This window comes from Cryptococcus neoformans (assembly GCF_000091045.1).
Source record: "Cryptococcus neoformans var. neoformans JEC21 chromosome 11 sequence".
Classification (NCBI taxonomy): Eukaryota; Fungi; Basidiomycota; class Tremellomycetes; order Tremellales; family Cryptococcaceae; genus Cryptococcus; species Cryptococcus deneoformans.
In genome coordinates, this window is record NC_006680.1 from 722501 (window position 1) to 747500 (window position 25000).

Below are 25000 nucleotides of genomic sequence, written 5' to 3' on the forward strand. Positions count from 1 at the left end.
GAGTCTCTAATTGCTCTCCTCAACGCCCAGCTTGCAGAAGCACACAGGCCGTCGTTTATCGGCCCCATCACCGTCACTGCATTTGACTTTGGAAACGCGGGACCAGACCTCGAAGTCAAAGACATTCGTGATGTATGGAGAGTCTTTGACCAAGGCGACGATGAAGGAGATTTCGCAGAGGAGGAGAAGCAAAGGGAAAAAGAGAGAGAAGAGAGGGATAAATTGAGGAATGAGGCATTAAAGAGTTCACTCGATGGTGAAAGATACGAGCTTGTCGACCGGTACAGTTCCACCGAGGGGACATCGTCCTTTGAGTACCAGCCCGAGTACGATATACATGAGCAACACGGTGATGACTATCGAATACGAGGTCGAAGACCGCTGTCGTACACTTTTGGCTACCCTCACGACCGACTGGCTGTACATCGCTCCTCATCCTCTCGGTCCTTTATCCCATTTCCTTTTGACCACCCTCCACCCGCTCTACACATCCCGTCCACTCCGGGTTTGAACCCCTCTCTTGTCTCTCACCCTATTTCGGCCCGTTTCTCTCGCCGACCAATGTCCATCGCTGCAAGTGCCGCCCCTCGTCCAACTCCTCGACGGAGACCTATCGAGCCGTCTTCTACTTCTCCGTCTCCTCCTGCACACCCAGCAGGCCTTCCCCCAAAGGTCTCTTCATCCTCAATACCCTCCCTTCAACTACATCTTCGTCTATCACATGCATCCGATTTGCATCTCACTCTCCTCACTTCTTTACAAGTCAACTATCCTTCGGCGCTTTTCATGGCGCTTCCTCTCAAATTATCCATAACAGGGTTTCAACTAAACGCAGATATAGTGATGGCGTATAGCGGAGAAAAGAATCGGGTCCATCTCACAATAGTAGATGACGAGTCCAATCCAGCTCATAAGGAAGATAAGCAAATTCCGCTAGGACAGAGGTTGTTGTCGAATTTGCAGATCGAGTCGGAGATTGGACATGCAGACGCTCATGTCTTGAGGAATGTTGGAAAGGTGGAAAGGTTTATTGTGGATGTGGTGAGAAAGACGTTGGTGGATGAATTAGTATTTCCCAACTTTCATACTGTGGCGTTATAGCGGAAGTACAGAACAAGGCGAAGAAGGGGAGGATGCACTGGATAGGAGAAGACACCAGGGAGCGACGAAGAACAGAGGGAACAGACTTGGCATAGCTAGACATCATTCCATAGACTTGTATGTACGCATTATTAGGCTTCCAATCCATATCAACAAAAAAGCGTAACATAAAAAACACGACGATTTAACACCAAAATCATGCTTTTGAGTGGACGCGTTGGGGTTGTTCGCTTTTGACGGCGGTTGTAGAAGGCAAAGGACCCCTTATCGATCGCTCGCCAAGGAAGCGCCTCACCTCGCTTTTTAGACCGTTTTCCTCGTTCGAATTTTTTTTTCCACCCCATCCTTATCGAGCATCATGGAGGAATGAAGCGCATCGGTTAATTCGCTTCCAGACTTGGCGAATCACTGCGATGCGTGCGTGAGCTGGCCACGCTGCTCCAAAACGGAGTAGACGGAGAAAAAAAAAGACAGACGACGACATGGGTCAAGTTTCACGAAATCAAGCATGGTGGCACGTTGGCCACGCTTCGCATTTCGATTACCTACCGCACAGTGACCGGGAATGCCCGTAAATTTGACGAGTTATCGAGTGGACATCCGTTAGACCCATGAGGGTTTTTGAAAAGCCAGATACTTGATTGAATGTCGCCGCGTGTGCAGAAGAGGTGAGTCTCGTATGCGTGCCAAGCAAGATGTAGCAAGAAGATGCAAGTGTGATGATCTCGGATGAACCAGATCCACATTGTGGTGTGTAATTGCATCTTCTGTCCCAGAAGAGCAATTGCAGAGTCCAGAGAACGTCCAATGTTCGTTCGCTCGATGATATTTCCTTCAATCGGAATGCAGCATCACCATCGTCTTGTATACAAGCACCTGCGCTTGATCGTATTATGTAGAACTGACTTTCTCTTCCAGCTCTGCTTCAAAAACTTTGGATTCACTAGACTTCCTCGCGCCCAATATTCGTAACTCAGGACCCCATATTCATAAAGTACACATATCCACCAATCACAATTTCTTTGTTTCCCCACTCTCGCCCACATAAATATGCCGCATTTCTCAAATGGTGGATACTACGTACTCAAGGACGCTTTGAACCACGACAACTCTGCCTCTATATCCAGCACTACGCTACTCCCGTGTGCATGCTTTGATGGTCGTCTCAGGTTAGGCGGTGGGAAGAATCGTTAGTGACAGGCCACAACGGACCATTAAGCGACGATAATGGATCACTGATTTGTGCTTGTCCCACAAGGAAGAGATTGCAAGGTTGTAACAAGGTGAGAATCATCACCTGAAACGACATTACGGCGGATCTACAGAAGCTGATAGACACTCTTCTTCCGAGTAGTTGAATTCCGGATGACGAATGGTCCTTGCCCAATAATAAAGAATAATGGTGCTGTCTTCCCCCCTTCCGTCGTTCAAATCACAATTTCGCCTCTCACTCTCATTTTTTTACAAGTCTTACTTTCTTCATCAAGAGACAAATCGTTACCTTGCAATAACAGTGCGACACGACATGGTCTTACAGTCTTCTTACTTGGATACGCAAGAAGGCGACAACTGTTCTTCGTCCATGCCTCCCTATCCTGTCGACGCTACCCACCAATCCCAGGTTGCCTTACAATCCGCCCTTTCCATCTTCCTTCCACGCATATAACTGTCGAAAGCTGTTCACCGCTGCGGCGATCAATGATGTCGCTTTTTCGCAGGCAATTGATGATATCACATCCAGGTATCAATACGATGCCCTCGGTGCACCATATCCCCCTGCGGAGCAACTACGTCTCAATACCTTGGCCAACGAGGTTAAGTCTAGTGCTAATCAGCTTTATAATGCACTGCGTATGGCTCGATCTACAGACCTGTCTCAGGATCATTCTTCACAATAATGCGAATACTGTTCTCAGGCTTCTATGTGCTGCACGTGGCGATAAACGTTGTCGTAGATAATTTTCATACTAGTACATGTCATGTTATTATTATCTATTGGGTATTCGGAGAAGAAGGGCGACAGCAATCGTTTCAACTTTATATACTCATAACAATATGATACTACTATGGTACATCTTGCATTTTCTCCAATCCACTCGGCACCTCGATATATGATCATATCATACTTTCCGTTCTGTTCTTCTGAGACAATAGCAGCTTTAATAACGGAAGTCTCTTGGCAGCGGTACGTGCGTCGGCCAAAACAGGACACCCGGAAACGTTCGTTATCAGAATGGTCCTGGTCCATGTGCATTCTCATTCTCTATCAGAGATTCAGTGTGCGGCCGAAGATGTACGTTATAGTGGTGGTGGTACCGTAGGCGGTCCCTATATATCCGTTGTATATAGCTGTTGTCGCTCCTAAAAAATGGGTCCAAATGCTGGCGTTACCTTCGATCCGAGTGGTCCTGACCCATGTTCATGCCTTGCATTGGAGCGAGTGCAACACTGGGAAATGAATGGTACATGGTACGCAGTAAAAGGTATGATGGTCAGCAGCAAAAGGAGGAGTGGTACGTAGTGCGCTGTTAATAATATAATGTGAAATGCAAGCATATTTTAGCAGGCACGAAGATGTTAAGTAATGTGTTGTCCCGATCTTATCATGCGTTTTAGCCAAGGTGCTATTAACTCGAAGTGCCACAGGAGCGAAACGCCGACGAGGCTATTATGGCACGCGTGTGATTTCTGTGCTCTTGAAGTGTTTGTCTATCAACAAGAAGAACGGGGACCATTTCCTGTATACGTCGACTTCCCTTTTACATCCATAGTAGCTATCCACCGCCTCATCCAACTTATAACTCGGATATAATCCGAATACCCTCCTCGACACCCATCTTCAACTCTCTCAGCACCGGTTACCTCAACGTTACGAGACCTAAAAATAACAAACGAACCAGTATGGCCGAGCAGCCCGCCCAAGCACCGGCAGCTGCGCCTGTTAAAAAGGAGAAGATTGTTCCTCCTAGTCCCCCATTGAAGATAAGGGATAGAGACAGAGGATACGAGTACATGAGGGTTGGTTTCTTAGGAGAGGTAAGTCACTTTGACATTCATGTGGAAATCCACGAGGGATCAAATGAAGATGCGATTGACGCATCATTCATCACAGGGAGGGTTTGCCAGAGTTTACGAAGTGCAAGATCAAAGAGCTTCCAGACGAGCTGTCAAGGTGGTGAGCAAAGCCAGCATCAAAACAAAGAAAAATAAGACCAAGGTGGGTGGTAGCAATCAAAATAGCTGTACCAGAGAGTCGCAGTGACAGAAGATCAATGCTGATGACAGCTGGCTGAATAGTTATGGGCGGAAATTAAGCTTCATCAAATGTTAGCTCACCCCAATATTGTGCGGTTTGATGACTGCTTCGAGGATGAAGAAAATGTTTACATGATTCTAGAATTGTGCCATCACGGCGTAAGTCCAAAAACTGAGTATCTGCACCAGGCTTGCTTATCCATTGATGATGTACAGAGCCTCATGGACCTCCTTCGCCGTCGAAAAAGGTACACCGAGCCTGAGGCTCGCTATTATCTGGTACAGCTCATAGCGGCCTGTCAGTACATGCATCAGACGAATGTGATACATCGAGATCTCAAATTAGGAAACCTTTTCTTGGACGAGAACATGGATATCAAGGTCGGAGATTTCGGCCTGGCTGCTTTAATTGAGAAGCCCGGGGACAGGAAAAAGTGGGTTCGCCTCGCATGAAAATCAATACTGATTTTACATAGAACTATTTGTGGTACACCGAACTACATTGCTCCAGAAGTTTTGTTTGATACTGCCAACGGGCACAGTTTTGAGGTCGATGTGTGGTCGGTGGGCGTTATATTGTAAGCCAAATGATTGCGCCATGTTTAACAAGCTAACCTTGACAAAGATATACACTATTAATAGGAAAACCCCCATTCCAGACGAAGGATGTCAAGGCAATTTATAAGCGCATCAGGGAGAATAGATATGAGTTCCCTCCCGAGAAGGAAATCTCCCCTTCAGCTCAGGAACTCATTACACTAATCCTGAACACTAACCCTGGTAAGTCTTCTCTGGAGGCTGATATCTTAACAGACTAATGGAGCTTGTCAGACAAACGACCTAATCTCGACACAATCCTTAGTCATCGTTGGTTCCTAGACGGTCCATTCCCAGCTTACATTCCCGCTTCGGCCAACGACTTTGCTCCTGATTACCGACACATCTCGTCGTCGCAGAGCCGGCGGAACTTTGCAGCCTTGTGTCACAAGTCCAAGATTGGCGTCGCTCAGTCTATCAACGTAGAGCCTGCCCGATCACGCTCAGCACTTGGTCCCTCAATCATGCAGCAGGAAAGGGATTTCAAGAATGCCGTTCAACCCGACAGCCCCATATCGGCTTTGCTCAACTCAGCTCGGCAACCTCTTATTCAAGCATCTGCCTCCGCTATCAAAGAGCCATCGCTGCTGCGGAAGCTTTCGGCGGCAGGAGCAGCTAGTACCCTAAGTCCGGTTAGGAAGGGTGCAATAGGAAAGGAAAATCACGAGCTTGGCAGAAGACCTGTGGCAATGGAGAGAGTCGGCGAGGAGTCAGAAGAAGAACGTGACGCAGAAGAAGTCAAACCGAAGTATAACGGTATTACGCGAGAAAGCGAACTTGCAGCTCAGAAGGCTAGGATCGTTTCCCAAATGGCGGCAGCGGAGAGACAAGTCTACGCCGAGGCAATGGAGAAAGCTTCTGAAAGTGCAGCATCAGGGAAGCGCCCGGTGTATCAGGAGTCCAGATCTCGCGTTGCCGCTGCATCCCGAGGAACTCTTCCTTTGGCAGCCACAACAGGTCAAGCTACAGTGTCAACATTTTCCGCTGCATCGTCTGACACTGTTTCCAAATCCGGAAGTCGATATGTTGCATATGAATCTTCCAGGCCTGAAAAAACTAGGGACTTCAAGACAAGCTTGTTTGAGACGTTCGGTCAAAACCTGTCTACTGCTTTGGTCATGGCACAGACAGAAGAAGGCTTCACATCACCCAGTAAGTAGTTATGGACCTATCATTGAGTTTCCCTGATAATGTCTCCAGGTATTGAGGCAAAGCCACAACCTCCGCGAGTCTTTGTCGTGTCCTGGCTAGATTACTGTACCAAATACGGTATGGGTTTTGCCATGACGGATGGCACAGTCAGTGTACATTTCAACGACTCCACGTCTCTTGTTCTTGCCCCTGGCAAGCGATACTTTGACGACATTCGACCAGCCGGCGCCGACGATCTTTCTCAGAACATACGGCGAAATTATTCTATCGAACGGTACCCATCCGACCTCAAGAACAAGGTCTACCTTTTGAAACATTTTGAGAACTATATGTTGGACAAATTGTTTGGCGATCAACCGTATACTTTCGAGAACAAGGAACTTACGACAGAAATGGTATTTGTGGTAAGATATTTGAGAATGAAGCATGTCATCTTGTTTAGACTCAGCAATGATGTTCTCCAGGTAAATTTAATCAATATTTGTTCTGTATGTGACTAATCATTATTGTTAGTTCAATTTTTATGATCATACTAAACTCATTCTTTCTCGAGAAGGCCTCGTGGTCACTGTCATCGACAGGCATTCTGTAATGCGCACGTGGAGCCTAGAGGAACTGTTACGACCCTTAGACGATGATCTGTCGCCGAAGGATAAGAAAAGGATTGAGGGTATTGTGCACAAGGTCCAATACGCAAAGTAAGTTTTATCGCTTGCCTTTTGATGATGTTACTGACAACGTACATCAGGGACGTGCTGGCAAAGATCAAGAGTCACACGAGCTCATCAAAAGCGGCTGCGGCGAGCAGCAGTGTCCCTGTTTCAGCCAATACCAGGTCGGCGGCTGCGATCGAGCGTGAAATGGGAAGGCCTATTCGTTAGCTGATATTGTTGGGGCCAGTGTTGTGGGACAGGAGGCTTTGAGGAGGGTGACTATGGCGATGGGTCGCGTCACTTCAATTCTTACTTCTGGGTTTTAGGGAATTTCTCGAGAACGCTATACCAATCTCATATATTGACATTGTTGAGCATCATCTTTAGTATTGTAGCGTGCTATTATCATATATATATGCACATAATGGACAGTTAAAACGTCAACGCTTCGTCGTCGTCCGCTCTTTGGGAATGGTGGTTATTTATTTATGCGTAGCGGTGGAGAGCAAAAGTGGAGGCGGTCCTCAATTCCGAACAGCCAATGATTTCTTCCACTTTTCACATCACAGCATCAAGTCTATACCAAAAGGAATCGAAGAGCAGAAGAGCCTAGGGTAGATTGACATCAAGGTCATCACAAGCACACAAAATATTCTTACACTATGTCCAAAAATGCCCAGTTCCAACCACCCGAAGCAACGCCGGTAATATTATTCAAAACTCCACATCCGTCACCTTCAACCGATCCCTACCACCATGCCTTTTCCGAATCAGCATCGTCATCTTCAAACTCTGCGGAAAAATATCAAACCCATTTTATCCCAGTCTTGAATGAGACATACCACCTTCAGGAGATTGTCAAAATCATCGAGGAGGGGCCTGACCAGTGGGAAGGGGTAATTGTCACTAGCCGGCGAGGTATGGAGGGTTGGGTCAAAGGAGTTCAAACCTACTTGGGAGGGACAGGCAAGGGAAAAGAGGGGGAAGGGGCATGGGATAAATTACCGCTTTTCTCTGTTGGCCATGCGTCGACTGAGCACTTGGCTGCTGCCAATATACCACCATCGTTCAAGCCTCGTCCGGTACCCGAGATGGAAAGCAATCCTCCGAAATCCGCTGGACCGTTGTCGGAACTGGTACTGAGAACGTTGCCGAGGAGAAGTACCGGCGCGAGTGAGGTAAGCCACGGGCCATACTTGTTCTTGTGCGGAGACAAGTCACTGGATGAGATGCCTACTGCGCTGAGAAGTGAAGGGAGGACAGTGAAGGAAGTTGTGGTGTACACTACGTCCGCGCGACACGACTTCCAGCAGGGTCTGAGACGGTTAGAAACACCTGTTAGACACAAAGGGTGGTTGGCGTTCTTTTCGCCCAGCTCAGCCGCTATTGTAATGCCCCAAATCAAACAGGATAATGGTCGCTGGGATGGATGGCGTGTGTTTGCCATTGGAGAAACGACCAAGAAGTATCTTGAGGAGGAGGCTAAGATGGAAGTGCATGCTGTCGCCGACAGACCGGATGCCATTGGGACATTTGAGGCTATAATGAAGGCAGGAAGATAGGCACACACTTGTAAGTGACTCGTGCCAAGGTTTGAAAGCAGCACTGACTCAGATAGACTTCATAAAAAACATCCATCAAAATACCAGCATATAACCATATTGTGCATCGTTCATGCATACTCTACCATTATTAATATACAAGATGCCTTATAAACATGCCCTACGCTCGTCCTTGATTGGCATATGCCACGTTTACACGGCCATGACCATACAGAGCGCCCCTACTGCTGCCTGTCTCAGAGAAAGCGAAAGCGCTTGCGGCCACATCCTTCTCGTGGCAGTCCAGTACCTGGTCGAAGCAGACACCATATTGCTACAGCCTACATCGGATACCGAGTAACAGGTTCGAACTTCTAATATAATATAATACACACGCATGTACACATAGACGTCCTTTCTATCTTCAATAGTCAAAATATTTCTTTTTTTTGGGCTGGGGCGCGCGTTCGGCGTTCGATGCAAACAAGCGCATGCTTTCACCGCGACTTTCTTCTTCTTCAGTTCATCGACGGTCGACATTCACCCCTCATCTCTTGTATCTTTTCTATCCTTCCTGCCCACTCTTTTCCGCCTCTCTCATCCACTTTCACCTCTTGGGCGTCTGCTTTCATCACGGCCCCAGTCTCCTGCACCACTGTATACCTGCTGTCCTATAACCTCAATGTCCTGTACCTCAAACAACACGTCTGAATTACTGTCTCTTGGTGAGTGCATCAGTCACGCTTTTCCTCAGAACATTGCACATTACAAGGAACATATGCGACGTGGGCTGATGAATGATGTCTAAATGAAAAGAATAATGTCCTCTCCCCACCGTCGTCGTAATCAACAATCGATAACCGTGCAGTCTATACGATCACACGCACCCCTTACTCCACGTCTCCTTGATCTAAACACCAACGTCCCTACCACACGGTCTCGCGCCCGTCTCCTGTCATCCAGGAGCAATCTTAAATTGAACGACGAAAACAGCCGCGGTCCTGCGCCTGGTTTCAACAAGAGTCTGAGAAGTAGAGGTCCCCTCAAGGAAAATCCGTTAAAGATGAATGTGCTGGAGGATAAGAAAATGATTATTGGGAAGAGAAAAATGGTAGATGGGGATGAGGATCAAAGGAAAGGAAAAATGCTGAAGACGGATGAAAGGCTCGTGAGAAGGATGGGTCCGCCTCTAAAGACCGTTGGGTCAAACAACGGCCTTCATACAAGGCATACACTGGCTCCAGTAGTGTCACCACAACGACTTCCGGAACGAACCCAGACTCTCGCACCTCCAACGCCTGCGAGAGAGATCTTGCGGAAGGGTATGCTCGAAGCCAAGCAAGGAGATGATGAAGCGGGCGGAGCAGAGTCGAAAACATTTAGCGTGGTCGCGCGACCGCCAACACCGCCGAGGATGCGTGAACGTCCCCTTGAAATCAAAAGGGATGAAGACACAATTATCGGGAAATCTCCTAGGTTTATTGCGAGGCCACCGACGCCACCGAGACCTCACCAAACGGCCGCTATTGCCAAAAGCCCTACTCCCCTTTCTAACGATGCTCCTGTCTCTCTCGTTTCCCCTCGACCGTTGCATTCCTTAATTCCATCTACCCCCGGCCGTTCTCAGCCATCTCATACGACCTTTAAATCCCCTCCCACCCGCCAACTTTCTGCCTTTTTCCCTACTCCCCGCACGTCTCAAAACCAGCCTACAGCTGCCATTCCCGCTTACAACGTATCTACCACACCCGATGGCATACCGCCAACTGCCTCAGTATTTACCCCCAATAACCGTCCCACAATGGCATCTCCTTTGACCAATAGGCGAATCGCTCTTGCAGTCAGGGTAGCTAGGGAGCAGACATCACTTGATGATTTGGTGTTAAAAGCCACCCCTGTCAAGCAGGAAATACAGCCATGCGTCGTTGAGGCGCCGAAGAAAAATGTCACTGCTGAAAAACTTGAAGAAGCGGCCGAGGCAAAGGAGAACGTGGATGTAGATATGGCTGTGGTGGACGAAACTACAGGTGCTGAGTCAGTGCTTGGGGTAAACATGACGACGGAAACGGGAAAGGCTGGTGCTGTGTGTGAGGCCCGACCACATGTGCCTTCTCATACCAAAGTCGAATCCGATACCAAGATGAATGTTGATGAGCCTGCGCCTGAGGCAAAACCTGAGGTGCAACCAGCTCCCGACATTATATCTACATCTGCCGAAATCGTTTCCACAACACCACAACCTGTACAGGTGGCAGTTCCTGCGATTCCAGAATGCCCTATAACTCAACCCGCTGTCGACATTCAATTGCGCAAGACTTCATCAGGTAGATCTTTGCTGTGTATGGGTGCACCTAGCCGCATCCCCATTAGTACACGGCATGTACCTGCAGTATCTGCCATCGACAAGTCTCACCTGCCCTCGTCTACAATGAGGAAAATGGCAAGTGGTTTAGGGGTGGGCTCTCTTCCAGAAAGACGACCTGGTGGCCAACCAGAAATGACGGGTAGTGACAGTTCAGCTCCTGCTCAAGGGCCTTCTTCGTCAACTGCCAAGCGTCGGCCTTCTTACCCTGCTTCCCTTGGCTCGGGTCCCCTTGCCCGCCCTACAGCAAGGGTAGTTTCTAACCCCATCCGTTCTTCTGCTATCGCTTCAGAATCGTCTTCTGCGGCTGAGATGTCCCAGCCTCCCATAGCCGAAAGCAATCGATCTGTGTCTGACCCTGTCCCTATTCCTGAATCTGCACGACCTTCCAGACTGAGTTTGAGTACGAATAGGCGAGAAGGCATGTCATTAGAGACTTCTCGATCCTTGGCCGGTTTGAGTGAGGCATTGGAGAAGCTCAAGTCAAAGAAACGACTTTCTGGCGCATCTGCTTCTGCTGAACCACCCCGAAAACCGACCATTCCCTCAGTCACTGTCACGGCCCCAGCTCCAAATGTTCCTAAAAAGGAAATAAACGGCCTCTCAGCATCAGCAAGCTCTACAACCATGGCGCCTCTGGCCAACCATCGAGCACGAAGCTCAATTCATCCTGGTGATTCGTCTATCTCATCAGACACCGCCGGCGAAAAATCTATTTTGGAAATGCTGAGTTCAACGAAGGGCGTGAAGTGTTTCCAGGGTGTGGTGGCGTTTGTAGATGTGAAGACAAGTGAAGGGTCAGATTCTTCACAGTTCTTTTCCGATATTTTGAAATCTGGTGGCGCAAAGGTAAGCCTTTGATAGTGAAGGCGATACACAGTACTAACTATTTAATAAGGTTCTTACCCGACCAACTCTCTCTTGCACTCATGTCGTTTACAAGTCTGGTCGACCGGCGACGTTGAACTGGTACCGACGTCAGGACAAGCCACCAAGACTCGTGAGCATCAAGTGGGTGACGGATAGTAAAAAGGCCAATAAGAAAATGGAAGAAGACAAGTACCTTGTGGATCCGAATGAGGAACCTATATTTGAAAAGGTGTGTGCTGACGGTTATTGATGGAGAAGAATATTAAAAGATCATTATAGAGAAGGAAATCGATGGAGCCCAAGGCCTTGTCGGCGTACAGGAGCACTGTGAGTAACAGCGCTAAGAGACAAGCTTGTAAGTGATACTCTGCCTTCGCGCCAAGTTTTGATGATGCTGATAGTTATGTCAAAGTATTGGCTGTTGCCGAGGCGAAAAATAAGGGTATGAGCTATGCGCGTAAGTATCCCTCACGATGAGTCTGCTGAATTTCCCATGCTAATTTGCGCTCTAGCCAAACTCCCTTCACCTCTCAAGAAAACCTACATCAACCTCCCCTTCTCAGACGACAACAAGTAGTCAGCCTCCAGCTCAGAGCATTATAAGCCCCCAAAATGGGCCGGAAGAAGTATCTGTTGTAACCTGTAGCAGAGTTCGATAGTGGAGCATGGATATCGGTATTTTAATGACCTGTCGAGTTGGGATAGGGTATCAAATTGCATATCTATGTTTGTTGGCAACACCTCAAAACCTCCTGTATACACATCGGAAACTAGGAATTCATCAGCTACAGTGGGTGGCATAAGTGTGATATGTTGACTCACAGTACAACTCAAAAAGACACTAAGAAATAAGGGGAGATTGATTCGTTTCGGGCCTAGAAGTTGTAGTTTAAGCCACCCCTTCCTATTGAAAAGTTGATCCGTTTGCCTAAGGGCTATGAATGAGCTATGAGAGTAAAGGAGATACTCCAGAAGGCTGACCATTAATGTTGAGATACAAGAACTGTGGAGAACATTGTTAGCAGGTCCTCCGGTGAGAAACGACTCGGGACTGACTTTTGGTATGATGGTGATACGTTTGTGGTCTAAAAATTATGAGTACAAAGCGGCATGATTTCTGCGTCAGATTACTTACAGCCAAAGCCCATTGGAATATATTGCTTTGTTTAGATATGAGAATAAGAGTTCTTGAACGAGCAGAAGAGAGGATACAGTACAAGAATATGGTTCGATACGTTAAGTTTGTACATCGAATGGACTTCGAACTAATGACGATTTAAGGCACGCAGATGTACCCTCCCTTGCCATCCTCAATATGGATTACGTAACATGATCAGTTGTTGTTGCATTTGTACGGAAGCCGAGCAGACAAAAGCAAGTCAGCCGGAACTTCGCTCATTCCATTCAAAGTAATCCTTGTCTCATACCCCACACCATGTCCAACGGCAAGATATCCTTCTCTTTTGGTGCAAAGCCAACCCCAAAGCCCACCACCGCAGCTCCAACAACAGCACCGGCCCCGAAATCTAACCTTGAACTCTTGATGGCGAAATCCAAGGCAAAGCAACCACCTTCCAAAGCTCCCCCCGCTGCCCTTTTCAATGATGAAGATGAAGACGAGGACAAACCATCATCTGGCCCTCCAGACCTTCTCGTTGGTTCCAGCAAGAAGAAGGCTCCTGTCACCCAAACTGCGCAACTGTCTCGTGCTGAACGACGGGCGCAGGCTGCTGCCCAAGCTATCGACCAATCGATCTTTGACTATGATTCTCACTATGAGCAGATGAAGGCTGCAGAGCGAGTGGCCGAGGAAGTGAAGAAGAAGGAGAGTGAAGAGAGGAAGCCGAAATATATCGAAAATTTCTTGGCTTCGGCGCAGACTCGAAAGCTGGATAAGTTAAGAGCAGAGGAAAAAATGCTGGAGAGAGAGAGGGAGAAGGAGGGTGATGAGTTTGAAGGGAAGGAAAAGTTTGTTACAGAAGCATACAAGAGACAGATGGAGGAGGTCAGGAAGGCTGAAGAGGAAGAGAAGGCGCGAGAAGGTGATATATTCATTGCAGATGCTTGACGGTGGCTGACTGTTATGACAGAGGCTCTGAGAAAAGGACAAAAGGGACCCGGTCTCACCGCTTTCTACAAAACTATGCTGGACTCGGAAGAATCTAAGCATGCCGCCGCTGTTGCTGCTACGTCAAAGCCCGTCATGGGTCCATCTCTTGCCATTCGACCACCTGCCGAACCTTCAAAACCCGTATACGACGACGAAGAAGAATACGATCCCTTCTTGGCTCGAGAGGCAAAGGAATCAGCATCTGCATCTGCAGAAAATAGGCTTGGGAAGGCCGGCACAACGATGATGGATAAGGAGAGTGGGAAGCAGGTGGAGATCAATGATGAAGGAGAGGTTGTGGATAAACGATCACTTCTCAAAGCGGGACTAAATATTACCAAGAAACCAAAGGCTGAAATCCCCAATTCCCTGCTCACATCTCAACGCAGTGGTCAACTGTCTGACGGACCATATGTCTCTCGTGCTGTTGGAGCAGCGGCTAGTTACAAGGAAAGAATGGAAAGGGAGCGTAGAAGATTAGCGGAACAAATGAGGGAAGTAGAAGAACGGAAGAGGAAAGAAGAGGAGGAGAGGTTACGGAGGGAGGAAGAGGAGGCAAGACGGAGAAGAGAGGGAGAAAACGGAGAAGCGGAAAGGAAGAGGGCAGAGGCGCGAGAGCGATACTTGGCGAGGAAACGAGAGAGAGAAGAGGCGGAGAAAGGTGGGAACAAGAAAGCGAAGGAAGAGTAGAGTTTGTACGAGTTGCATCTTGTCATATGTAGAGCATTTCTGTCTGGTCCGTAAGGCGGCTGTAGACCTGTGTGTTGGCCTTTTTTTTTGTACTGGATGCTCCATCTGCATCCTTCTTCTGCTGGTCTGTCATGACGCTGTTGGGTTGTGACTGCTGGTCCAATGATTCCAATCTAATCCCCGATTGGAAAGTTAATCTGATATGATTACGTATTAGGTTGTTGTTGCAGCGGTGACGCTAGACGAGGAGTGCGTTAGTAATTAACCACGCACAACATCACATTCTACAGCAAGTGTCCAAAGTGATATCCTATTCCCAGTACATATTCTGCTCCCCATCTATACAGTCAGGTAGTGGAGCTGGCAAGAGCCAGATCCAACATATCACCAGGCGGACAACAGGTCCAGCTCGATAGCAACCGCGAATCTGCTCGCCCACAATGTCATCAGCAAACCCATCGTCACTCATTGCAGAAGTCCTTCGACAACCCGACGATCTTCTCAAGCTCGCCGCATATCGCAAGAAGCTGTTGAAAGAAAAATCGGCCCTGGATACCAAGCTTTCGGAGGGTGTGAAATCTCAACTAGACGCAACGAGGGATGCGTTGCTCAAATTACAAAATAGTAGAGCTGCGGTGACACTGATAAGAGAGGAGATGTTGGCCGTGGAGAAGCTTATGGGTGAGGAAGCTGGTGGGGAGGCATTTGATAAGATTACGAGGGTAGGCATAGTATCATCTTAATGCCTTGAACGAGCTGACAAGAAGCCAGGTTTCGACGGTACACCGTAACTTTGCACAAACGTCCAAGATGGTACAGAACCTGCGATCAATGTCCGAGAAAGTTGATTACTTGTCTTCTCTACTTGATTCTGACAAGAATCATCCCGATGGGGCTGCGGGTCCTTCTCCCAATCTCTTGCCCATTCACTTTCAATTACAACAATTGGAAGCATTCCGTAATGAGACTTTGCATGAGGCCAAAAAGTCAAACCCTCAAGATAGAGAGACACTGGTGAAGTGGTTTGAGAAGGTCGATAAAGTGGCTGCGGACTTTGAAGCATGGTTATGGGAGATAGCAGGAAGTGTGGTTGAGTTGTTGAGGAAAGGGAATGGTGGGACTGTGGTTAGACTTTTGAAGATTATTGAGGTCGAGGGTAAAGAAGACGAAAAGGTTCGACATATTTCAGGCTCAATGCGATAGCGGTGCAAGCTAACATTATCATAGGCTGTAGCAATGCGTCTCGTACGCAAAGTCACGACTACCGATGCTGCTTCAAAATTTAAATCTATGCAAGCCAACGCTCGAGTCATCAAGAATTATCGCCACAAATTCCTCGATGTCATGAAGTCCACCGTGCAGCGATCTTTTGAAGAATACTTTCTTGATAATCAGCATGACTTTTTAGGGTTCATCGAAGGGCTCGGGTGGGTGTACAAGGACATCATTAGGATCAAAGACGACATTGAACCTCTCTTCCCTGCCGACTACGAGATTACAGCTTTCCTTGTCAAAGCCTACCACAAGTCTCTCAATGAAACGCTGATCAAGGTGGTCAAGTCTGCACCCGAGGCCAAGGTCCTCTTGGAGCTTCATGCATGGATCAAAGAATACAGGGTAAGCATGAAAGAGCTTGAAATCCCTCCTGCTTGGATCCAACCTCCATTGCTCGACGGCAAGTCTCAAGACCTTATCGAGGACTATGTCAAGCTCATTGTCACCAAACTCGATGAATGGACTGTTAACCTTATGCGGGAAGAGACGGGCAAGTTTTCATGGCGTACTCGCGAGCCAGAGCAGTCAGACGATGGTCTGTTCGGTATGGAGGGTGTGGTCGATTTCTTCCAGTTGGTCAACCAACAGTGCAACCTAGCACTGGATTCCAACCAAGGTGCAGTGTTGGCGCGAGTGGTGACAGAATCAGCAAAGGTGATGAGGCGTGTTCAGGACCAATGGCTCAAGCTGCTAGCAGACGAGATGAAGGCGCAAACAGAAAAGAAGCCGGAAGAGGTATTGCCAGGATTGGTCGAATATGTCATTGCCCTTGCTAATGACCAACTCAAATCCGCCGACTATGCCGAAGCTCTATCTGCCCGCTTGGAACCCTTGGTATCCGACAAGTACAAGGAAATTATCTCAGCTCGACTTAACGAGGCGATCGATGGCTACATTGACGTTGCCAAGCGCTGTTTGTCTTGCCTTGTTCAGTTTGTGTTCCATGACGTACGAGTCGCCACTAAAGCGCTCATCACCCCCGCATGGTACACTGAACAGCTCATGGGTCAGATTATGGAGACGATGAAAGACTATATGAGTGATTACCAAGCACACCTCCATCCGTCCGTTTTCGAAATCCTCGTTGACAATCTTCTCGACGCCTTCCTCATATCTTACCTCTCCGCCCTTCGACGAGCCTCAACCAACTCCCTTCGTATGCCCATCGCCATTCAAAAGATCAAATCCGACATATCATCCGCGTTCCAGTTCTTCTCCCAGTACAAACCCTCGCCGGGTCTCGAAGAAAACTTTGAAGTGTTAAACATGATTGTGAACATGCTCGCGGCATCTCCCGAAATGGTTTTCATGGACTACTGGAATTTCGCCAAGATACATGGTCCTCAATTACAATTTGCGGAAGCTTTGATGAAAGCGAGGGATGATTTAGATAGAGATGGTGTCAAGGAAATTATGGAGACATTAAGAAGGAAAGCCAAGGAGGAGGATATTGGAGAGCCAGAGGAACCTACAATTATGGTAAGTCATGGCGCACTTGCTCGTCCGAAGCTTCACTCATGTCATGAATAGGTCAAAGTTCAAGCAACTTCTGGAGGATTGTTGTCAAACCTCACGAATCTTGCTGGAACATATGCTAGCAACTTCGCTGCAGCCGGTCTCCGGCCGTCATAGGCTTACTCGTGCTTGTTATTCAGGGGGGACATGCCTTTTTCACCTGCCATGCTTTCACAACTTTACGCTTCATGTTACACTGCGTTGTACTATACTCATAACCACATGCATCTACTATACTTCTTGACTATCTTCTCAGTATTTCATTTCAAACACACTTTAATCAACTTCATTCGTGTCAACCTTGGGCTTCTGTGCCATGTCAGGCAACTTTCCAGCAAGTTCATCAATCTTCCTGAATTGATGAGTGAATTGGGAGGGATACAAGAACGGTCGAAGGTCAAAGCGGTTGTCGTCGGGACTGTATGACTCCTGTATGGCTACATCAGCAGGTCTAACCCATTAATTCCAGCAGGAAAACGTACCATGTGCACTGAAGGAGTGATGGTCGTCCTATATGGTGCGTCAGATATACCTCATACCATCATGAAAGTGATACATACATCTTATGCCTGTTGATGGCATACATGAAGAAGAAGTGCTTGACCTTCTCTGCAATCTCTTTCGGGGACAAGAAACTGCCCCACTCCTGCACTAACTTGCCAAACATGCTGAACGGTCCACACTTCTCCACTTTTCGCAAACGACCGTATACCGAAAGCTCGTCATAAGTCATGCCCATTTCGATTTCGTCAGACTGGATGATGTTGTCAGGGCCGATCGGGATAAGCTCCGCAGTGGGGACAGCGTGAAGGAAGCTAAGGGGAGTTAGATCTATGTTGGACGGGACGTAAAGAGTAAGTACATACTTGTAGAGGATCGGGAGGTCAAACTTGACTTGGGCCCAGGCGATGAACCTTTTGAGGTCGACCTTACTGATACCACCGATGGGGTTAACATCGGCACTTGAGCAACTAAAGACCATATCAATATCACAGCCTTTCACGACAAACATGAAGCGTTACGTACTCGTATTTGGTGAAATAGCCTCGCAGACTCTCGTCGACGTTGGCACTGCCCAAGACCAAGAGACCGCCATTCTTACCCCTAACCCACGGAAGAAGTTGAGCAAACATGTAGCTAACAACCATTCGCAGTCGTGCCTGTATCATGCTGTCAGTTTCGTGATCTGGTCAAAGGAGAAAGCCATTTACCTGAATGTTCTGCAGCGCCAAGTTCTCGGCATTGGTGCCACCGTGCGCCTTGAATTGAGGAGTCTTGCCGGTGACGAAGCTGAAGATACCCTTGACGGCACTCACAGCGGTGTCCATGTTCAAATCAACGTGGTATCTATCGTTATGAGTTAGCCGCCTCAACTTTCAAATGGTTAGCCAATACTTACGCGCCGATAGCGTCAGCGAGGTTCTTGGCTCTTTCCCTAGTCTCGCTACTAGAGTTCTCCGTACCCATATAACAAGTGTGGAAGATTCTGCCGGCGAATTCACGAGGATCCTCGGGAATGTAGGTGCTGTCTTCAGGCTCATTTGTAATTCGTCGAGCATCAGTAATAACCTGCTCATCTACAAAGGTGTCGTCAGATATTATATCGTGCTCGGCGAAGAGCACAACTTACCGCCCTTTGCAGCAGCCTCCACGACCAAACGGCACATGGAGTGTACGATAATGGCTGTGGCGCAACTGTCGATACCCCCACTGAGAGGGAGGAAGTAACCTTGAGTACGGGATCGACGAAGATAGTCCCAGAGCCAGCATGCGGGACCAAGACTGAAGATGCCGTCAGTACGGATTAAATCACACAAAACCGCCGGACTCACGCAATCTCCTCCTCGGGGGTGTGATACCTCACATCCATGCTACCCTTAGTCTCCCGTAATCCCACCTTGATCTGCTCACCACCATCGAGTCTGGTATCAGCCACGACTCTCTCATACGCCTCGGCCTGTGCACTCTGCATCCTCCTGCTACTTGTTGTCCTGTGAGCTCGAACAGCGCGAAGATCAACAGTGGCGGAGACAACTTCGACTTCGGAAAGAGAGAATTGAGGGCCTTGGGCAAGGATCTGGCCGTTCATGGCAATGAGACAAGCTCCGTCATAGTAGAGACGATCACCGTCACAGCCTTGCTGGTTTGCATAGAGGTAAATACCACCGAGCTACACGATCGATTGACGGGTTAAACAATATCAAAAGGACAAGCGACTCACCTTCATGGTAGCTTCCTTGATAAGCTCCACACGGCGGTTGAGCTTTCTAAGCTCGTGATGACTACCGGAGGAATTGGTAAAGATTTCAACACCGTCAAGGCCCATAAGAATGTGGGGCCTGCCGATAAGTCAGTCATAATGCGCACGACTGTCCAGAACAAATACATACGAGGCAGGGGTGAAGAGCTCCTCACAGAGTTCGACACCGATTACTGTATCTTCTGTGGCAATTACCGCATCTCCGAAAGGTACATAGGTCTAAACAAATCAGCCCGCAACTTATCACCGCTAAATATATGTGAGCAACTCACCTGTCCGGTGACAATCCTGATCATATGAGGCAAGGAATGCTTTTCGACCTGCCTATGCTTGTGCCAAGGTGTGAAGTGCCTTAGCTCTCGCTATAATGTGATGAGCGCACAGCTCTCTTTTCGACATGAATGCCGCTTACATAGTTCCCGTCGTTGGCCATCCACATCTTCGGCCTGATCAAAAGAATCTTGCCATTAAAGATGATGACTCGGCAGTTATAATTGTTGTTCTTGTGTTCGAGAGGCCTTGGATCCATGTCAAATTAATTTCCATAGAGATACTGCGGTCAAACTTACATTCCGATATCACAAACAATACCCTTTGCCTCTTCACTCTGCAAGATTTTCGCAAGGACTTCCCAAGAGTGGAGCATGGTATCACCTACAGCTTGGCTCAGCAATAGATCCAACTGGACCTGATGGATTTATTATACTCGCCTTCAAGGAAGTGATCCAAACATCCGTATCCGGGAACTTCCAGCTCTGGTCCCACTCGAAGTGTTGCTCCACGAGACTTGGCGATGGCAATGGAACGAAGGATACGTTCGCAATTGCCCTATCTTTTCATCAGCGCCATATCGATGGCCTTAATACGCATATAGATACCTCGAAGTCCAGGGACCATTGTCGGAGTTGACTATTAAATTACGCAATGAGTGATAGATTAGTTGGGGAGATGGCAGCAGACATACCAGCTAAAACCCAGGTCAGCTCATTTTGCATCATTTTGAAGAGCTTGTAAAGAGTACTCACGTTGCTACTGTAACGAGATGCATTTCTGGGATGGGTATAGGGATAGAGAAAAAAAAGAAGAGAGTTCCCTAGTTGAGAGTCTTATAATAGCAACTGGCCGTCATAGGAAATCAATAATGCTTCATTTCTCGCTTTCGGCACTACGAGTACACTTCTTCTTATTTACTTATTACTCGTGGGAAGAAGAAGATAACCGGGCGGACAGCGCCGCCTCCTCGACGTCATCATTCGCGGCACTGCTCTCGCAAAAGGGGAAAGCTGTCATTCCGCCCATTTCCTCTTTCCACCAAAAAATACCATAACCCTCTGTATCTTCGCAAAATACTAATGCAAGGGCCGATTTCAAGCTAACCTCACTGACATTGACCCTATAGGATGGGTAATAGGACGTAAATTGCAGAGATAATATAATGTAGCATGCCTAACCACCGACTGAAGTTATGGAAACCATGGGAAATTTGCGGTAGGCGAGCTGAAATGATCTTGCGTACTAATATATCTCATTCCTCAAACTCATGCTGACCGCGGTAACTGGCCAGTGGGGCAAGAAGTCCCGCCGAGATCCTCTATTTTCCTCAAGTTGACTTGTCATATACTCACCTCATCTTGACAACAACGTCCTTAACAACAGCTCGACTCGTCGACCGTCGTTATTCGCTCTCTGGTAGAGCGGTCGGCATCCATCATGTGCTCAGATGCGGCAGACGACGACCAGCTGTCTGACGTTGGCTTTGACTGGACTGCTCTTCTGGATGATCTCGACGACCGAGTCCAGACATCTCACCTTCCTACTCCTGCCCAAACCCCGAGTACTGGTCTTTCGAGAGACCATACTTGTTTCGACTGGTTAGACTTGTGGGATGATATTCGAGATCCAAAGGCGCAATCTACACCTTCAACAGTGGTGCCTCCTACACCAGAGAGCCTTCCCAAGCCCATCCAGCTTCCATCGACTCCAAAGACATTTTTTTGTCTCGTATCGCCGAGCTCCCCACTTCCGCTTGACGCGACCCTTCCTTCTCCCCAATCCTATGTTATCCAAAGCCCCCTTTCGAACACAGACCGAAAACCTTACATTCCTTCTCTCGACCGGAAAAGCATAGTCAAACAAGCGCCTGTTCAAGATGATAATCCTTTTCTTGTCTCCTCTCCTTGCCTCAGAAAGCCTGTCGTTCCCGCACCTCGCCAACGTCCAGTGCTAGCAGTACCATACGACTGGTCGTTTGATACACCCACTCCGGTTAGATTCCATCCTGCAACAGTCGAAGAGCTTCCACCCCAGCCCGTTTTTACCTCCACTGGACAGAATATCTTATGGCTGACCCATTTGTCCACCTCTGGAGGGCTCACACCTTCCTTGAAAAGGATATCGTTACCTTACTACCCTTATCCAAAGGTGAAAGGTGTGAGCATGTTCATAAATCATCCAAAAAGGCGGGTGCATGAGCAAATCAGGGTGAAAGAGGATGTCAAAAATGGCCAGGACATTTTTACGGCAACCATGGATTCGGTCATGGACAATGACTGGAGAAAAACTAGTATGGTTCACGGAGTCTATACGGTTAACTTGCTAAGTGAAGATCAGTAAGTAAACCACTCGAAAAAAGGGTGAACATAGCTCAATCTATCTGCTCAGGGAAATTCGTGAGAGATCAAAAAGGAGCGTCATGGAAGAGATGCGGCAAGTAAAGGCTCTTGGAATGTCTACTCTCGTCATTCAGTATGTCCGTTTGTTCTACCGAATCTCTAGCTTATTATTCCCCCCTTTTAGCTTGGGCTCAGCGGGGAAAGATGATCCGTCTTACAAGCACGTGCAATTAACCCGACTAGTCTCTGATCTCCGCGAGATCACTCGCGCTGTCCAAGGCATCACCCTCGCTCTCGAAAACACTGTACACCCATCACCGCACTCTCTCACCACCCTCTCTTCGCTCTGTACAATACTTACTCATTTCCCGCCTTCACAACTCAAGCTTTGCCTGGATCTATCACATCTTCACGTGAGCGAATTTGACTTGAACTCTGAGAGCGGAAGGAAGGAGATGTGGGAATTGTTGGAGACAGCAGGGAAAGCAAGGGTGGTGGGCGTGCACGTCAGTGACAATTATGTGGCTCATGGAGGTAAAGGCGATCGGCATGCCAAGTGAGTTTATTAGCATATACACAGGTATTTTTAATCGAAAAATACGGCGCTGACCAGGGACAGTATTGGATTGTAAGTTTACTGACCTGCGCCTACTTATGGAATGTCCGCTGATCACACGCTTTAGCGGCCACATAGCTCTCTCATCATTCCGCACGATCCTATCCAATCCCTTCTTTCACAACATACCTCACCTTCTAGAAACACCTCCTTACTTCAAACATTTCCGCCCGCCTAATACCATTCATTGTAAACCACCTACATACGCTCAGAAGATCATCGAACTGGAGAGTGAAAGGGCAAGTCTCGAGCGATTACTGCTGGACAGGATTGTGAGCATGTCCGATCCCGAGTGGATGACTTACCAGTCCAAATTGTGGGCGATGTATAAAAAGGCGAGAAAGGTGGTGGAAGCGAGAATGTACAAGGTGTTGTTTAAACAAGGAGGGAGTTTATGGAGAAAGTTTAGAAAAGAGAGAAAAAAGGTTGGAAGTCGCCTACGACAGGCAGAGGGTCAGAAGCGCAAAGCGAAGAACATGTTTGTAAAGGATGAGAGAGTGACAATAACCCGGTGTTGCGAGCTGTGAACGAGATGTAGACTTTTGACATTAGTTGTATGCATAGCTGGATGGTTGTCAGTCCGTGAACTTGAACAAGTGATTGATCAACGCTCACCTTTTAATTTTAATATTCCAAGGCAGCATCATTGCTGTACTTGAACCCTGCCCACCTCCTCATCTCATCAACCTCGACAACTCCTCTTTTCTCGCCATCTTCCACACACTTGAGTACAGCACTCGCGACATGGTCTACATGGAGAGGGAATGTCCTCGCTCCTTCGAGGGCACCTCGAATGGCCGATTGAGGGGAGAAGAGACTAGGTATATTTTGAAGAGGTGCGGGAAGCGCAGCATTCAGTTTGGAAGAAAGGTCAATGAGGAATGCTGGAAGAGTGGACAACGGGCGCGTGTGCGGATGGTACATTAACCCTACATACCTATCAGTGTCTTACACGTCTGACTTGTTAATTCTAAATGACTTACCAGGCCTGATAAATATCGGTCTGACACCGCTAGTGTCAGAACACCTCTTTGCGATTTCTAGCTCTGCTTCTCTTTTCGATTCAATGTACTTTTTTGGCACCAAAGGTCTAAAAGCATCGGCAGCGGAGATGTAGACAAACGTCTTCTCCTTTACAGCCTCGTTGGGGGCTGAGGGATGAGGAGCAGTGCTGAGCATAGTGTTCAGCACCTCGAGCGCTATTCTGCGATCAGCATCGTTCCATGCCAATACAAGACAGACATACCTGAATCCCTATTCATCCCGTCGTACCCTCGTCTCTTTTCCTCAGCCGTCTTTAACGGATTCCCGTCTCCTCCTCCCAAACCCTTCAGAAACCCCCCAGCAAGACTTATCAAATCCCCCTCTCTCACTGCCTTTTTATACCCATGATCTTCCAGTAATATACCAAGGGTGTGGACGACAGCTGTGGATGAGGATACGAGAGAGGAATAAGAGGAAGGGGAGAAAGCAGAGGCAGAGTGCCATGATACTTTAGGAACCCAGGCGGGTGTGTGCCCTGCAGGAGTGGTGAATGGTTTACCGGACGAGCTACCGAGGCCAAGTCAGTCACAAGTGCCAAGAAGATCAAAATGCCATGCGACATGCGTGAAAATACCATACCTCATGGAGCTGACTTCCCAGCCTTTGCCGACGGCAGCTTTACAGATGGCAGAGCCTGCAAGTAGCTACGTCAGTTTTCCACGACATTGCCCAAAGTGTTTATACGCGATACGCACCGAGGAAACCATTCCCTCCAACTACGAGCAGGCGGGGGACGGACATGTTGGTAGAGTGCTAGGGATAAGTAGAGACGTGGTGTTGGTGAAGCATTCATTCCAGTAAAGTGGAACGAGGAGGCGACATCCCCCGGCGAGGTGGAGGCATTTCTTCTCTTTCCAGAGCATGTTTTTTTGATTTCCATGTCAGCCTGAAAATGATACACCAGAAATTATGCATGGGATTCAATGGCAGTAGCTTTATGGGCTGAGTGGGCATCTAAGATGTTGCATTTTTTATCCTTGCATGCAGGTCGGAATGTTCCTTATAAGTTTTACTCAACTACTCTTCTTTCTCCATAGCAAGCTGCCGTTGAAGGATTAACTCTTCCCGCACATCAACCCGACCGTCGATTATGTATTGTAAGAGAATATGAGTCTTCAAGGAACAGCTGACTATTAATTTCGAAACACAGAGCAACCACACAAAAGTCCATATCAGCCGCAGATCCGACATGGTGTAATAGCTTTACTGATTGATCATCGCAGCCTGATACAGTTTTCAGTCTCTAGTTATTCCTCGTCTTTATAAGCCCATTATACAGAATCATGTCATTATCTTGCATCTTGCATGTCATAATGCTTTTCGTCCACAACCATGCTATTCTATATA

General features: G+C 47.8%; 11 protein-coding genes across 11 annotated transcripts in view; 8 read left to right on the forward strand and 3 right to left on the reverse strand.

The window, feature by feature from the left end:
- CNK02480 (mitochondrion organization and biogenesis-related protein, putative) overlaps nucleotides 1-1236 on the forward strand; it is a 1313-nt gene extending 77 nt beyond the window's left edge. Inside the window, exon 1 of the mRNA XM_567719.1 lies at nucleotides 1-1236. This exon is cut by the window's left edge and continues 77 nt beyond it. Within this exon, the coding sequence (XP_567719.1) occupies nucleotides 1-1101 (1101 nt within the window). The 3' untranslated portion in view covers nucleotides 1102-1236.
- A 192-nt stretch (nucleotides 1237-1428) lies between these two features.
- CNK02490 (expressed protein) lies at nucleotides 1429-3162 on the forward strand. Its single transcript, XM_567744.2, has 3 exons — nucleotides 1429-1769; nucleotides 2020-2384; nucleotides 2456-3162. Exon 3 carries the CDS (start codon nucleotides 2467-2469, stop codon nucleotides 3058-3060), a length of 594 nt encoding a protein of 197 aa, XP_567744.1. The 5' UTR covers nucleotides 1429-1769; nucleotides 2020-2384; nucleotides 2456-2466; the 3' UTR covers nucleotides 3061-3162.
- Nucleotides 3163-3816: 654 nt separating this feature from the next.
- On the forward strand, nucleotides 3817-7187 carry CNK02500 (protein serine/threonine kinase, putative). The gene is made up of 10 exons (XM_567720.2): nucleotides 3817-4137; nucleotides 4214-4318; nucleotides 4399-4515; nucleotides 4573-4790; nucleotides 4833-4934; nucleotides 4982-5136; nucleotides 5188-6105; nucleotides 6154-6569; nucleotides 6619-6803; nucleotides 6854-7187. Exons 1-10 carry the CDS (start codon nucleotides 4003-4005, stop codon nucleotides 6984-6986), a joined length of 2484 nt encoding a protein of 827 aa, XP_567720.1. The 5' UTR covers nucleotides 3817-4002; the 3' UTR covers nucleotides 6987-7187.
- An 85-nt stretch (nucleotides 7188-7272) lies between these two features.
- On the forward strand, nucleotides 7273-8717 carry CNK02510 (uroporphyrinogen-III synthase, putative). The gene is made up of 2 exons (XM_024658083.1): nucleotides 7273-8330; nucleotides 8377-8717. The coding sequence occupies exon 1, from the start codon at nucleotides 7421-7423 to the stop codon at nucleotides 8318-8320; it is 900 nt and encodes a 299-aa protein (XP_024513737.1). The 5' UTR covers nucleotides 7273-7420; the 3' UTR covers nucleotides 8321-8330; nucleotides 8377-8717.
- Nucleotides 8718-8823: 106 nt separating this feature from the next.
- CNK02520 (signal transducer, putative) lies at nucleotides 8824-12298 on the forward strand. Its single transcript, XM_567723.2, has 6 exons — nucleotides 8824-9024; nucleotides 9116-11510; nucleotides 11560-11760; nucleotides 11811-11886; nucleotides 11944-11988; nucleotides 12044-12298. The coding sequence occupies exons 2-6, from the start codon at nucleotides 9120-9122 to the stop codon at nucleotides 12106-12108; spliced, it is 2778 nt and encodes a 925-aa protein (XP_567723.1). The 5' UTR covers nucleotides 8824-9024; nucleotides 9116-9119; the 3' UTR covers nucleotides 12109-12298.
- Nucleotides 12299-12924: 626 nt separating this feature from the next.
- CNK02530 (hypothetical protein) lies at nucleotides 12925-14404 on the forward strand. The gene is made up of 2 exons (XM_567724.2): nucleotides 12925-13573; nucleotides 13622-14404. The coding sequence occupies exons 1-2, from the start codon at nucleotides 12967-12969 to the stop codon at nucleotides 14329-14331; spliced, it is 1317 nt and encodes a 438-aa protein (XP_567724.1). The 5' UTR covers nucleotides 12925-12966; the 3' UTR covers nucleotides 14332-14404.
- Nucleotides 14405-14615: 211 nt separating this feature from the next.
- CNK02540 (vesicle fusion-related protein, putative) lies at nucleotides 14616-17357 on the forward strand. The gene is made up of 4 exons (XM_567725.2): nucleotides 14616-15053; nucleotides 15103-15504; nucleotides 15559-17085; nucleotides 17137-17357. Exons 1-4 carry the CDS (start codon nucleotides 14772-14774, stop codon nucleotides 17236-17238), a joined length of 2313 nt encoding a protein of 770 aa, XP_567725.1. The 5' UTR covers nucleotides 14616-14771; the 3' UTR covers nucleotides 17239-17357.
- On the reverse strand, nucleotides 17312-20529 carry CNK02550 (NAD+ synthase (glutamine-hydrolyzing), putative). Its single transcript, XM_024658084.1, has 18 exons — nucleotides 20407-20529; nucleotides 20346-20348; nucleotides 20260-20290; nucleotides 20092-20209; nucleotides 19951-20035; nucleotides 19794-19899; nucleotides 19654-19743; nucleotides 19512-19600; nucleotides 19343-19460; nucleotides 18954-19291; nucleotides 18752-18903; nucleotides 18521-18698; nucleotides 18333-18468; nucleotides 18148-18281; nucleotides 17988-18092; nucleotides 17682-17936; nucleotides 17604-17631; nucleotides 17312-17550 (listed from the first exon to the last, which is right to left on the reverse strand). Exons 1-18 carry the CDS (start codon nucleotides 20427-20429, stop codon nucleotides 17398-17400), a joined length of 2142 nt encoding a protein of 713 aa, XP_024513738.1. The 5' UTR covers nucleotides 20430-20529; the 3' UTR covers nucleotides 17312-17397.
- Nucleotides 20530-20806: 277 nt separating this feature from the next.
- Nucleotides 20807-24455, reverse strand: CNK02570 (expressed protein). The gene is made up of 7 exons (XM_024658086.1): nucleotides 24349-24455; nucleotides 24233-24287; nucleotides 23856-24160; nucleotides 23593-23808; nucleotides 23225-23538; nucleotides 22915-23173; nucleotides 20807-22869 (listed from the first exon to the last, which is right to left on the reverse strand). The coding sequence occupies exons 1-5, from the start codon at nucleotides 24392-24394 to the stop codon at nucleotides 23234-23236; spliced, it is 927 nt and encodes a 308-aa protein (XP_024513778.1). The 5' UTR covers nucleotides 24395-24455; the 3' UTR covers nucleotides 20807-22869; nucleotides 22915-23173; nucleotides 23225-23233.
- CNK02560 (expressed protein) lies at nucleotides 20954-23183 on the forward strand. Its single transcript, XM_024658085.1, has 5 exons — nucleotides 20954-21990; nucleotides 22043-22126; nucleotides 22178-22549; nucleotides 22613-22621; nucleotides 22677-23183. The coding sequence occupies exons 1-5, from the start codon at nucleotides 21092-21094 to the stop codon at nucleotides 23134-23136; spliced, it is 1824 nt and encodes a 607-aa protein (XP_024513744.1). The 5' UTR covers nucleotides 20954-21091; the 3' UTR covers nucleotides 23137-23183.
- Nucleotides 24456-24933: 478 nt separating the features above from the next.
- Nucleotides 24934-25000, reverse strand: part of CNK02580 (ribonucleoside-diphosphate reductase, putative) — a 1749-nt gene continuing 1682 nt past the window's right edge. The window contains exon 5 of the mRNA XM_567858.1: nucleotides 24934-25000. This exon is cut by the window's right edge and continues 438 nt beyond it. The gene's annotated coding sequence lies outside the window, so the exon portion shown is untranslated.